Raw genomic sequence first — 14381 nt, forward strand, 5'->3', positions numbered from 1 at the left:
TGGTTTAACGTCTCACCCTGAAAGATGGCACCTTCGGCAGTGCAGCACTCCCCCAGTACTGGCACTGTGAGTATTGTAGGTTCCAGTCTTTGGAGTGGGGACCTATGAGGTTCTGGCTCAGAGCTGAGGTGGTGGCGTAATGGTACTGTCACTGGACTAGTAATCCAGAGACCCAGGGTAATGGTCAAACCCCACCACGGCAGATGGCAGAATTTGAATTCAATTCAAAATTTGGAATCATTATTAACGATAACCCTGAAACCATTGCCGATTGTCGCAAAAGCCCATCTGGTTCACCAATGCCTTTTTTAGGGGAGGAAATCTGCCGTCCTTACCCGGCCTGGCCTGCGCGTGACTCCAGATCCACAGCCATGTGGTTGACTCTTTCTTAACTGCCCCTCTGAAATGGCTGCAAGCAAGCATGGGCAAAGAGGGATGGGCAACAAATGCGGGCGATACCCACATCCCATCAAAGGATTAAAAAAAACTCTCCAGCCCCTTATCTCCATTAACCCTGAGAAAAGCTGAGGAGAGTGGAAACCCTCACTCTCACTTCAACCCATGCGGCTACTGGTCAACGTGATACAGGTATGAAGGCAATCAGGATTGGTACTGGGAGGGTCTTATTGAAGTACAGTGTGATTAATACCCAGGGTATCTTTGAAAAGGACAGTAAGTGCACAGCCAATTGCAGCTTGTTGTTTTGGTTGTGGCTGTTGCGACCTTAGCTTATTTGGTAATCAGTTTGTTTCTTAGTCAAAAGGGATGTGGTTGAGAAGCAGGGACGTAAGTGTTCTATGACAGCTTTGAGACAAAGTAATGCCTCAGCACCCCCTGACCAGGATGTAAGGAGATGGCTTTGAACAAATCAGAAAAGCTTGACATTTGTGAAGTTGTGGTAGTGTCTAAAATGAGAAGTGTGCCCTTAAACGGAGACCTTCCTTTTTTCTTATTTTAGAGGGGCGGGGGTGGGCGGGGAGGATTTGCGTGTCAAAATCTTCAGTGAGGTTTTCTATCTGTTCTTGGGATGTGGTGATCCCATCCCCAAGGAGGTGGGAGCGGGCCCTCCGTGTGAACTCCGTGTGGAACTTCAGTGTGAGGGCTGCGGCCCTCGTGGTGAGGTTGGCCCCCACAGTGGTGGCGCTTGTCGCTGTTGAAAGCCTTTACTGAGTTTCTTATCCTTTATCTCAACGGCGGCTGCCCTTAAAAGGAAAGAAAACGCTTCCTTGACCGTGAAGCGCTTTGGGAGGCCGTGAAAGGTGCGAGAGAAATTTAAGCTCGGTCCATCTTTTTTTGTTTTCTCCACCTTCTAACCCAGTGATGAGAGTGCAGCCAACTGAGCCAAAAGCTACCCCAGCGTCTCGCTGAGCAAATGCAACACCAGCTGCCATACAGGCGCAGAAACATCACGGGTTCGACCCCCTCTATCTGTGCTGGATTAGCCGGTCTCTGAGTGGAATCTCAGCGAGGGTGGGGGGGCGGCAATTGCTTTCCACAACCCTGGATGATCGGGAGTGAGAACATCAGCCAGGATTCCCGGCCCCTCATTCACGATCAGTGATTACCCCTTGGTGAAATGACCTTCGTACTTTATCGGGAGAGGATGATCAGGCTGTAGGGGGTCTCTTTTCTTTAGAAAAGAGAAGGCTGAGGGGTGGCCTGATAGAGGTCTTTAAAGTTGTGAAAGGGTTTTGATAGAGGAGACAAAGAGAGAGCATTTCTACTTACTGGGGAAGGCAAAACTAAGGCTCATCAATATAAGACGGTCACTAATAAATCCAACGGGGAATTCAGGAGAAACTTCTTTACTGAGAGAGTGGGGGTGAATGTGGAACTCGCTCCCACAGGGAGTGGTCGAGGTGAATCGCAGAGATGGATTGAAGTGGGGGGGTGGGGCGGCGGGGGGAAGCTGGATAAACACATGAGGGAGAAAGGAATAGAAGGATATGTTGATGGGGGTGGAGATGAAGAGGGAGGTGGGTAGATGGGGTTTGTGTGGAGCAGATACACCAGCATGGAGCAGAGGGACCGGATGACCTGTTTCTGTGCCGTAGACTCGATGTAATTTTTTTTGCCTGTTTTCATAGTTTTTAAAATATTCTGTTCTCCAGTTTTTAGCGTTTTGCACTGGTTTTCAATGTGTTCGAAATGTACAGTGCAGCGTCAGGGGTGCACTGAAATAGACTACCCCACTTGGTGGAGTCTCAGGACAGGCTTGAGGTTTCACCCATTCCTCCAGCAGGGTGGAACAGGTAAGCCTGAGGCGGCGACCTGAAATCTGTCTGCCACCACACCTGTGATTCTGATACTTGCACCACATTTCGGTTTTACTTAGCAATGGGAAGTCATTTCACCTTTTGGAAGCTTTGGAAAGAGCAGGTGGGTGTGGGAATCTGTGAGAGCGGTGACATTAGCAGCGTTTCCTCACGCAACGTCTTAAAAGCCCCGCATGGGGAATAAGGCACTGTCTGAAATATGTATAACGGGGACCTGTGTGAGGTGATTTTTGTCCGTTGAGTGTCTGGACAAACTCCCGAAAGTGAGAGTTATGAGTAAGCTGTGGTCTAAGCCTTCGACTAGAAGATTTCCCCAAGCTTATCATCATTTACTTTGTTTATAGCACATGCTTACTGAATAAAACTTGAAACTAAAAGTTAAGTGCAGTTATTTAAATGCCAGCGCAGTGCTCAGATCTGTCCTTTAATCTTTCCAGTTCTGGTTCCCTCTTATGACTTCAAAATCCTCTTTTAAAATGCTTCACTGCACCCAAATCTGACCTCTGATGCTGTCATCCCCATGTTTCCTCTTTCATTTCTGATTTTTTATTTCTTTCTCTCTCTCTCTCCTCAACTCTTTTTTTCTGCTTCTTTTTCTTTCATTCTTCCTGTCTCTCGTTCTCTTGCTCTATCTCTTGTTCTCTCGCACTGTCTCGCTCTCTCTCTCTCTCTCGCTCTGTCTCTCTCCCCGCTCCCCCTCACCCCGCTCGCACATTCGTGCTCTCTCCGCGCTCGCGCTCTCTCTCGTCCTCGCACACGCTCTCTCTCGTCCTCGCACACGCTCTCTCTCGTCCTCGCACACGCTGTCTCTCGTCCTCGCACACGCTCTCTCTCTCGTCCTCGCGCGCGCTCTCTCTCGTCCTCGCGCGCGCTCTCTCTCTCTCTCTCTCTCTCTCATGCGCTCTCTCGCTCTCCCTCACGCGCGCGCTCTCATTCTCACTTTTATTCCCCCTCTTTCCACCCCTCTCTCCATCTGATGGCAGGAAACAGCGAGTACTTCTGTATGTTATATTATCAATGCTGTGTATTCATACATTTCCTATCCACAAACTTCGCTTCCTATTGTCATGACTTCAGATCACTCTTTATTATACTGATATTGTCAATCTGATATACAACAGCAGCTTGCCTTTGAATGGCACCTGTAAACAAGTACCCCAAGCTGCTTCACAGGAACGTTACAAAACAAAATTGAAACACATGAGATCAGGGGCAGGTGACTGAAAGAGTGAAGAAAGTTCTCCTCCTCCCAGTTCTAAATGATCAGCCCCTTATCCTGAGACTGCCCCTGTGTTTTAGATTCCCGACCAGCAGAAACAATCTCAGAGTCCACCCTGTCCAACCCCTTCAGAATCTCGAATGTTTCAATGAGATCCCCTCTCATTCTTCTAAACTCCAGAGAATGTAGATCCAGTTTTCTCAGCCTCACATCATAGGACAAACTGCCCATCTTGGGAACCAATCTAGTGAACCTCCGCTGTTCTGCCCCCAAAGCAAGCATATCCTTCCTTAAATATGGAGACCAAACTGGACACAGTATTCCAGATGTGACTTCACCAATGTCCCGTACAATTGTAACAAGACTCCTTTTATTCTTGTGCTCCAATCCCCTTGCAATAAAGGCCAACATGCCATTTGCCTTCCTAATTGATTGCTGTACCTGCATGCTAACTTTCTTGTATGAGTACACCCAACAACAACGTTTACAAGTTTCAGGACTTTTAAACATATTCTGCTTTTCCACTCTTGCAACCACTGTGAATGACCTCACATTTCCCCACATTATACCCCATCTGCCACCTTGTTGCCCACGCACTTAACCTGCCTATATCTTTTTGCAGCCTCTCTGTGTCCCCCTCGCAGCTTATATACCCACCCATCCTTTATATCAAGGGCATTCGGAGATGAACAATAAATGCGGGACTTACCGGCGATTCCCATATAATAATTAAATGCAAGCTATGAAAATATTTTAAGAAATCGCTGCACCTGGAGAGTGAGGAGTTGGATTAAAGTTTCGAACGTAGACCCTGATGTGGAAGGATCTCTGTCCCCTCGAAATGTCAGGCTGCCTTTACTCCTTACCCTGGAGTTCTGCCCAGTGTCCTGGACAGCCTTAATCCCTCGACCGACACCTTGAAAACAGGTTGTTTGGGCATTTATTTCTGGATGGATAATTGAAGTAGAAAGATTTGCAGGGCTGTGTGGAAAGGGCAGTGGAGAGTGGGGCTGATTGGACAGGTCTTTCAAAGAGCCAGCGCAGGCACAATGGGCCGAGCGGCCTCTTTCTGTGCTGTGTGACACCGTCTGCAGGTTCCTCTTTTGAGGGGCGGGGAGGAGGGGGGAGGTGGTTGTTGCTGGAGCTCAGATGGAGCAATGTCATGTCGTGGGGGCGAAGCAAGCTCTCTGACATTTGGTCCAACTTTCGAAACTTGTGGGCGTTGAGCAGAACTCCAGTAACGTTTCACTGAAAAAAAAAAGTGAGAGACACAATGGTTAATATTTCCATTACTCATTACTTTTCTTTCCCCTCCCTTGAAGGAAGTGCTAACCCACTGTCTAAATTCTGGTGTTGGCCATTGAAGGCTTCAAATCAAATCCGAAATGAAGTCGAAAACCGGCTTTCAAAAACAAACTGGTGCACACGCACCCCTGGGAAGCCAAGCCGACCTTTGTGGCTGCGCCTCCTCGGCTTAAGCGCCTGCACAGCTCGTGATACTGGAGGGACCCGCGGCCCATTTCGGGGAAGGAAACCTGCCCTCCTTACCCGCGACTCCAGACCCCCAGCTCTTAAACTGCACCCTCTGAAGTGGCCCAGCGAGCCAGGGCACTGCGGGGTGTACCCACACCGCACGGGCTGCAGCGGTTCAAGGCGGCGGGCTCACTGCCATCTCCTCGAGGGGCAATTTGGGACGGGCTAAAAGAAATAACTTTTCAAAAGGTGGACTCGCAGCGCCAATCGGCCTTGACCTTACTGGCAGGCGGGGCAGGCTTGAGGGGCCGAATGTCCCTCCCCCTTGCTCCTTTTTAATCATCTCCTTAAGAAGAGGAGGAAGCTCTCCTGGTGTCCTGGCCAGCATTCCTCTTAACCAAGAACAGATTAGTTGGTTACTCAGCCCCTTGCTATGCACGGGATCTCCCGTCCAAGTTGGCTGCTGGACTCACTGACAGTGACTCAACTCGCTGGCTCCGGCCTCTTCCCTGAGCTTTTCCAAGCCATCTTTAAAATAGAAATTCATTCTGCTCTACCTTTTTTTGTTTGCGCTTTCTGTCCACCGGCCCCCATTCACTAGTAATTCGCAGCCCTGCTCGACTGGGATGTAGAGGAGGAGGAGTCTCCAATCGACCTTGGTCGGTACCCCTGGTAGATTAATGTGGGCAGCCTGTGCCACGAGCAGAGACCTAAAGGCCCATAAGGAGGACGTGTGTTGGCTTGGGATGCATTTCTGGTTGGAATTCGCTGCTGGGAGCTGGTTTGATTTTTCTTAATTGTAGCAATTTTCTTTCACCACCCTAATTACACGCAGTGATGGAAGTGTCTGGCATCGCACAGCAGCTTGCTCATGGGTACAGTGTGCAACCAGGCAACCTGCCACGGCTTGTTGGTGCACCAGAGCACCGTGCGATGGCAATGCAAGGTGGAGCCCACTCTGGGCCGTCAGGTTAAACATCCTCCCCCCGCCTCCCAAAACCGCCCCAGCACCTCTTTGAGCCAAAGGCTACCAGGAAAGGCAAAGCTACCTGAGTTACTCAGCAGTTCCAAGAGGGTCTGGAGCTCAGGGGGTGGGGGTCAGGGGAGACCATCTTCTCTTACCCTGTTTCGAGCCCGGTCAGTGTTTTGGGCGGTGGGGGGGGGGGTCGGAGTGCCTAGAGACCCCACTCGTAACCAGATAATGCCCATTGTGGTGTGAAAGAGAGACATTTGCCACAACAAGGGGGATTAGTGAAGGACTTTTTATTTAAAAGCATTGACATGCTTTGCCTTGCCTGTCAGTTGGATTGTCTCAGTGTGCCTGCCTCTCCCCCTCCCCCTCCCCCCCCCCCCTCTCTCTCTCTCTCTCTTGCCTGACTCAGAAGGCCGTGGCTTCAAGTCCCACTCCAGAGATTTCAGACCCGCAAACCAGGCCGGCAGCCCCCGATATCGGTACTGATGGAGTGCTGCACTGTCTTTCCACGGAGGCTTTAAACCTCTTGGGTGGATATAAAAGATGCCGCAGCCATCAGTAGAAGAAGAGCAGGGGGTGGGTGGGTGGGGAAGGTGGGGGGAGTTCTCTCCGGGGGTCCTGAGGTCGCTATTTATCCCTCAACCAACATCACTCAAGATAGATGATCTGGGCCATTATCACCTTGCTGTTTGTGAGATCTTGCTCCTCCATTACAGCAGTGATCAGACTTTGAAGGTGCCTTGTTGGCTATGAAGCACTTTGACATGCCCTGAGTCGTTTGTTCAGTGTCAAGTATTCTACCTGTTTGTTTTCCGCAGGGTTACAATGGGAACTGCTGAAGATGAGTTGATTGGGATCCCCTTCCCCGAGCACAGCAGCGAGCTCCTGAACAGCCTCAATGAGCAAAGGCACAAGGGGGTGCTTTGCGACGTCACCATCGTCACTCAGGGACTGGAATACCGGACCCACCGAGCTGTCCTGGCCGCCTGCAGCCAGTACTTCAGGAAGCTCTTCACCTCCCGGTCGTTCAGCGGCCAGCACAATGTCTGCGAGCTGGATTTTGTCAGGCCCGAGGTGTTGGCCGCCCTCCTGGAGTTCGCCTACACGGCCACCCTCACCATCAGCAACTCCAACATGAGGGAGGTGCTGCAGGCTGCCCGCCTTCTGGAGATCCAGTGCGTCACCGACGCCTGCATTGACATCCTGCAGAGCAGTGGCGCGTCGGACAAGCCCGAGCCGGCCGCGGCCGATGACCTGACCGGCTACGCGAAAGCCAAGCAGTACCTGGACGGCTTCACGGAGGAGATCACGGCGAGTTCCATCGATGTCATCCAGATGCTGGACGTCCCGAAGTTCCGGCATCGCAAGAGGCCAAAGAAGCCCCCCCGGGTCTCCCTGAACAACCGCAGGAACTTGTACCGCATTGTCCAGCCCCTGAGGACCTCCATGAACAACGTTATCTCGGCGCAGCCGGCAGAGCAGCCGCCAGACGACTCTCCTGTCCACCTGGAAGACCAGTACTCGGGGGAGCTGAGCGATCAGAGGAGCGGCTGCGAGGAGAGGCAGGAGGAGTACAAAGACTTCAGCAAGAAGGCCGAGGGGTTCGACTACCGGCCACTGTCGCCGGCTGCCGCAGAGCTCCACACCGACGAGGAGAGTGCCGAGCCGGACCCAGCCACCTACCTGAGCTCGCTCAGCAACGGCATCCTCAGCAACAGCCTGGCGTTGCCCGACAAGCTGGTGCGGCGGAGAAAGTCGCAGATGCCCCAGGAGTGCCCCATCTGCCACAAGGTCATCCACGGGGCGGGCAAACTCCCACGGCATATGCGCACGCACACGGGTGAGAAGCCGTTCGCTTGCGAGGTGTGTGGTGTGCGCTTCACCAGGTATGTAAGGTACCCTCCTACACTGCTTCAAGTCGGGGTATTGGACTGCCTATTAAAACCAGCTTGGTGGAGTGGACTCTATAATATTAGGCACGGGCCAGGATAGTGAGAGCAGTTTTTCCACAATCGCCAACTCATGTTCTCTCTGTTTTCCCAGGTTCGTGTTCTCTCTCTTTCTCTCTCTCTCCTCTCTCTCTGTCTCACCCTCTGTGTCTCCCTCTCTGTGTCTCTCTCTCTCTCTCTGTCTCTCTCTGTCTCTCACTCTGTCTCTCTCCCTACCCCACCCACCCCCCTCTCTCCCCCTCTCTCTCTCTCCGCCTCTCTCCACCTCTCTCCCCCAGTCTCCCCCTCTCTCTCCCGCTTCCCCCTCTCTCCCCTCCCCTCTCCCTCTCTCCCTCTCTCTTCCCCCTTCCTCCTCATCACTGCCCTTTCCTTCCAACTCCATCTGTCTCCTTCCCAGCCTTTTTCTCTCTCTCAACCACCCCACTTCTTCCCTATCTGTGTCTCTCTCTCTCTCTGTCGCTCTCTCTCTCTGTCACGCTCTCTCTTTCTGTCGCTCTTTCTCTGTCGCTCGCTCTCTGTCGCTCTCTCTCTCTTTAGCTCTCTGTTTCTCTCTCTGTCGCTCTCTCTCTGCCTCTCTCTTTGTCGCGCTCTTTCTCTCTGTCGCGCTCTCTCTCTGTCATGCTCTCTCTCTGGCGCATTCTCTCTCTCTTTGTCACGCTCTCTCTGTTGCACTATCTGTCGTGCCCTCTCTCTCTGTCGCGCCCTCTCTCTTTGTTGCGCCCTCTCTTTGTTGCGCCCTCTCTGTCACGCCCTCTCTCTTTCTCTCTGTCGTGCTCTTGCTCTCTCTCTCAGTCGCGCTCTCTCTCTCTCTCCGTCTCTCACTCTCGCTATCTCTCCAGCATAGGGGGATTGGGCCACAGGCAGCTGGATAACCCACATGGAACTGTTCTCATGTTGATCACGTCTCTTCTTTCTTTCTCTTTTGTTCCTGCCCTCTTCTCCACCCCCCCCCCACCCCCCCGCCCCGCCCCGCCTCCGCCATGTCTGCAGGAACGACAAGCTGAAGATCCACATGAGGAAGCACACGGGCGAGAGGCCGTACTCCTGTGACTGCTGTGACGCCCGCTTCCTGCACAGCTATGACCTGAAGAACCACGCCCGACTCCACACCGGGGACCGACCCTTCGAATGCAGCCAGTGTCGCAAGGCCTTTGTCCGGATCGACCACCTGCAGAGGCACCTGAAGGGGCAGAACTGCCTGGAGATCCGCACCAGGAAACGGAAGGGCGACAGTCGGCCTGGGGAGGACCGTGAGGTCAGCTGGGAGCACCTGGGAATAGATAGAGCCTTCCCAGAAGAATACGGGATCAAGATGGAGTCCCCAGGAATAGACAGTGAGTTCCCAGAGGAATACGGGATCAGGAGGGAGTCCCTGGGAATAGACGGCGCGTACCCAGAGGAATACGGGATCAGGAGGGAGTCACCGGGAATAGACGGAGCCTTCTCCGAGGAATACGGGATCAGGAGGGAGTCCCCGGGAATGGAGGGCACGTTCCCAGAGGAATACGGGATCAGGAGGGAGCCCCCACAGACAGATGGAAAGTCGGACGTGGATGGCTCACAGGATTGGGGTCACACGAGTACCACGTGGGATCACCAATCAGAGGAACGTGTCCTGGTGGATCCCTCGTAATCTTACGGAGTTAAGATATATTTTTTTATCAATGTTTGCAAAGTCCTGCTAAAACCTTTGCATATTGTCTACTTCACTGGCTATGAAGAGGGGCTATCATAGGCAGGGTTTTCAAATGCTTTAAGTCGCTAATCACAAGCGTCTGCCCCTATGCACCTTTCGTTTCTGGGTTAAGTGACAACTGTTGCGACGGAACACTCTGTGAGTGTGTCTGGCTGAGTGTGTGTGTGTGTGTGTGTGTGTGTGTGCCTGTCTATGAGTGTCTGTCTGTCTGTGGGCGTATGAGTCTCTCTGACTGTGGGCGTGTGAATCTGTCTGACTGTGGGCGTGTGAGTCTGTCTGACTGTGGGCGTGTGAGTCTGTCTGACTATGTGCGTGTGAGTCTGTCTGACTGTGTGCGTGTGAGTCTGTCTGACTGTGTGCGTGTGAGTCTGTCTGACTGTGGGCGTGTGAGTCTGTCTGACTGTGGGCGTGTGAGTCTGTCTGACTGAGTGTGGGTGTGTGAGTCTGTCTGACTGTGGGCGTGTGAGTCTGTCTGACTGTGGGCGTGTGAGTCTGTCTGAATGTGTGCGTGTGAGTCTGTCTGACTGAGTGTGGGTGTGTGAGTGTGTGAGTCTGTCTGTCTGACTGTGTGTGCCTACCTGAATGAGTGTGCCTGTCTGTTTCTATACGTGTCTCTCTTTCTCTCTCTCTCTCTAGGACAACTTGGACTTGTCTGTGCGTTTTTTTTTAATGTTTTCACGTTGGCCAGATCACATTTGGCAGCGACCGACAAAACTGTTTGTCTCTGATTGGACACCCAGTGCAGCAGCGTTAAGTGTGGGTCACTCCCCTCGCGTGCATGTGGAGTGGACCCTAGTCTTCCGCGGGTAATACTATCAGGAACTCTGGGCTGGTGGTGGGGAGGGGGGGAGGTAATGGGGGTGGGGGGGGGTGGGGGGGCAATACACTCGCGTCGCAGATGTATGGCGGCTGGGCGCAGAGGGCAGCAACGGTGAGATTGTCACGCCTGTTCCTCGAAACCACAGCGGGTGAAGGAGCGCGTCAAGCCGACGGGACACTTGTGCATTCTTGTCCCTGCCCCCTCCCTTTTCTGGGAAGTGCCTCACTTTCTGTGTGCGCAGGGTCTGAAAAGACACGGCGCTGTACTTGGCAATCATCGTTTAGCCAGCACAGCGACTGTTTTTAAATTACGGGATGATTTAAAGCTTGCTTTCCTCATCATGTCATTCTCACTCAAAACGTCGACCTTTTATTTTATTGGGGGTTGGGGGGGGTGGTGGTGGGTAGGGGGCGGGAGGGCGGTAGGGGGGGTGAGGGAGAGGGCTAACGGGCGGAGTACCGAGCGAAGTACCCGCCAGGAGTTCAGTGCACTTCACCTTGTCGGTGACAGTTTGTGAAAGAAGCTTACCAAACAGTTATTGATCATTGGGATAGCAGATGTGAATCCACAAGTTTATCACTTGCCCTTACGATGACTAGACTAGACATAGATTTGAAGGATTAATATATATTTAAATTATATATAAAAATATATTACAAAGTATAAATTTTGGCACCCTGTGCACGTGTGTGTGTGAATGTGAGACAATATCAGCGACATATTAACAACTTATTTAAATACTGATCAGGAATGCAACCTTTTATACAAAACATGAGGTTTAGAAATCTTGAATATATATATATATTATATATAATATATATGTACAGTCAGTTTGATTGCCTGCTGTAGACTGCTGCCTCTTTTTAACGCTGCCTCTCTTCCCCCCGCCCCCCCCTTTACCCCCTCCCTCTCCCCCTCTCGCTTGAGGCAAGCGGTTTGTCCACTGAGCACTTTCCGGTTCCAGACTAAACACAGGCCGCAGATCGAGGCGCCCAGTTGTCACGCGCCGAGTGGCGGGTTGGACTGTTTTCTCCTGTTCGTCTTTCCTCGTTTATCGCGCACTGTGACCTGAGCTGAAATCTGAAGCTGTCGCTCAGGCCTTTGTACCCCTCAGCCCAGCAAAGCAATACCCAAATGCACTTTTTTGTTTTGGTACCAATAGGTAGGATAATTGATTTGGTGTGATTAATTGCAGAATCCCAGGGCGCAGAAGGAGGCCATTCGGCCCGTCGTGCCTGTGCCCGCTCTATGAAAGAGCTATCTAATTAGTCCCCTTCCCCCGCTCTTTCCCCCCGTAGCCCTGCAAGTTTTTCCCCTTCAAGTATTTATCTGATTCCCCCGCTTCTGAAAGTTCCGATTGAATCTGCTTCCACCGCCCTTTCAGACAGCGCCTTCCAGATCACAACAACTCACTGTGTAAAAAAAAAAAAAAATTCTCCTCATCTCCCCCTCAGGTTCTTTTCCCGATTCTCTTCAATCTGTGTCCCCCTCTGGTTACTGACCCTCTCTATCTAAGCCTGTGCTGTACCTGTCCTGGGAGTGTTTGATGGGGACGGCGTAGAGGGAGCTTTACTCTGTATCTAACCCCGTGCTGTACCTGTCCTGGGAGTGTTTGACGGGGACAGTGTAGAGGGAGCTTTACTCTGTATCTAACCCCGTGCTGTACCTGTCCTGGGAATGTTTGATGGGGACAGTGTAGAGGGAGCTTTACTCTGTATGTAACCCCGTGCTGTACCTGTCCTGGGAGTGTTTGATGGGGACAGTGTAGAGGGAGCTTTACTCTGTATCTAACCCCGTGCTGTACCTGTCCTGGGAGTGTTTGATGGGGACAGTGTAGAGGAAGCTTTACTCTGTATCTAACCCCGTGCTGTACCTGTCCTGGGAGTGTTTGATGGGGACAGTGTAGAGGGAGCTTTACTCTGTATGTAACCCCGTGCTGTACCTGTCCTGGGAGTGTTTGATGGGGACAGTGTAGAGGGAGCTTTACTCTGTATGTAACCCCGTGCTGTACCTGTCCTGGGAGTGCCACGGATGCCAGAAATGAGAATAATTCCAATTCCAAGCACTAGAATATCTCATGTTTAAAACAAAAGTGCTGCTTAGTCTTACAGTGGATATAAATCCTTCTCTTTCTGATGTCAAAGCTGTAGTTTGCACCCCTTTGATGAACCTGGCTTCCTTCTGTAGCCGTGATGTCAGTTCTGTGCGATCCGGTAAAGCTCTGAAGAGGTGATTCGTATAGCTATTGAAACTCTCACAGGACTCCCCAGCCGCACCCTGCTCTTCAGATATTTTTTGCGAGCCCCCTCTGCATGTTTGCACTTTGAAACTAATTTTTAACCTTCCTGTGCAATGAGTACTAGTTCATTTGGTTATCCCGGCGCCAGACTGGTTGTTTTCAAATCCCAATCCAGGTGGTTTCCCCCGTCAGCCTTATGTCCTCACTCCCCAAACGGATGGAATGTGTGCCCTGAGCACGTGGATGGAGAGCGGGAGGCTGAATCGATTGTGATCGGTGTTTCTCTGTCTGTTTTTGGGAACCTGTGGCTGGTGCTTTTGGAAAGGAAGGTCAGCAAGGTCACTCCCTCTGTCACTCCCTCCACCTCTGTCTTTCTCTCTCTCGGGGTCTCTGCCTCACTCTTCCTCTCGGTCTCTCTCTCTCTCTGTCTGTCTCTCTCTCTCTCTCGCTGTCTGTCTCTCTTTATCTGTCTCTTTCTGTCTGTCTCTCTCTCTCTCTGGCTCTCTCTGTCTATCCCTCTCTCTTTGTCCCTCCCTGTCTGTCCCTCTCTCTCTCTCTCTGTCCTTCTCTCTCTCTGTCCTTCTCTCTCTCTGTCCTCTCTCTGTCTGTCTGTCTCTCTCTTTCTGTCTCTGTCTCTCTCTGTCTGTCTCGCTGTGCCTCTCTGTCTCTTTCTTTCTCTGTTTCTCTCTCTCTTGGTTTCTGCATTCTCTCTATCCCTTTCTCTCTTTCTCTGCTCTCTGCACCTTCTCTACATCTGTCCTATCGAACCCTTTTCAGAATTTTAAACACCTTGATCAGGTCAGCCCTCAGCCTTCTCTTATGTGGAGAAAGAGCCCCGGGCTGTTTGATCCCTGAACCCTGTTGCACTATAATGACCATGCACCTCCCGTTACTTATCTTAACAGATCTAGCATTGATTTACCAAGGAGTTAAAAGCGCCAGGAGGAATAAACCCCCAGGCCCCAGAGAGATTCAAAACAGGGCAAAGAAACGGGTGAGAAATATCCTGGGGAAGAGCGAGCGCATTATCTACATTACCAGGGCTTGGAGGGTGCAGTAGGTCCGACAGCTCGTTTGAAAATCCTACACTCACTAACGTGTTGGAATTCTCTCTCCCCTGCTGCTCAACAGCACTAGAGCAGTCACACAGCACTTTTTCAAAATGAGAGTTCAAAGTTTCCTGCAATTTACATAATCTTGATTTACACACTGCCCGTGGGTTAATAACATCGCAATTCTTGATCTTACTCAGAGAGCAATGTGTGCTTTAAGAGCTGAGGCAGATTGAGCCCCAGGCTGAAGGAGATCGATTAAGACAGTCCCCCTTGCATTATCTGCTATCTCTTCCATGTTAGGTTGTCCTGCCACCTTGTTCGGTCCTTGGTGTGACCTTAAACTGGTACTGGCCGTGGCTTGCTGGCATTGCTGGCCTCTGGCTCAGGAGGCTGTGGGATCGAGCCCCCGCTCCAGAGCCTCGAGCACATAATCCAGGCCAACACTCCCAGCGCTAGTACTGAGGGAGTGTCGCACTGTCAGAGGGTCAGTACTGAGGGAGTGCCGCATTGTCGAGGGGTCTGTACTGAGGGAGTGTCGCACTGTCGGAGGGTCAGTGCTGAGGGAGTGCCGCATTGTCGAGGGGTCAGTACTGAGGGAGTGCCGCACTGTCGGGGGTGGGGGGCCAGTACTGAGGGAGCGCTGCACTGTCAGAGGGTCAGTACTGAGGGAATGCCGCACTG

The 14381-nt window shown here is 51.8% G+C and overlaps 1 protein-coding gene across 3 annotated transcripts in view; it reads left to right on the top strand.

Moving 5' to 3' along the window:
• LOC144676034 (zinc finger and BTB domain-containing protein 7B-like) overlaps positions 1–10140 on the top strand; it is a 44454-nt gene extending 34314 nt beyond the window's left edge. For 2 of the 3 annotated variants that reach the window (XM_078536559.1, XM_078536558.1), the window contains exons 2-3: positions 6760–7827; positions 8881–10140. In XM_078536559.1, the coding sequence (XP_078392685.1) occupies positions 6767–7827; positions 8881–9523 (1704 nt within the window). In that variant the 5' untranslated portion in view covers positions 6760–6766 and the 3' untranslated portion in view covers positions 9524–10140. Of the gene's footprint in view, positions 1–1231; positions 1260–6759; positions 7828–8880 lie in introns of those variants that run through there. The other variant, XM_078536560.1, reaches the window with a different exon arrangement.
• The last annotated feature ends 4241 nt before the right edge of the window (positions 10141–14381 follow it).

The sequence above is a fragment of the Cetorhinus maximus genome, unplaced genomic scaffold (assembly GCF_964194155.1).
Source record: "Cetorhinus maximus unplaced genomic scaffold, sCetMax3.hap1.1 HAP1_SCAFFOLD_1307, whole genome shotgun sequence".
Lineage (NCBI taxonomy): Eukaryota > Metazoa > Chordata > Chondrichthyes > Lamniformes > Cetorhinidae > Cetorhinus > Cetorhinus maximus.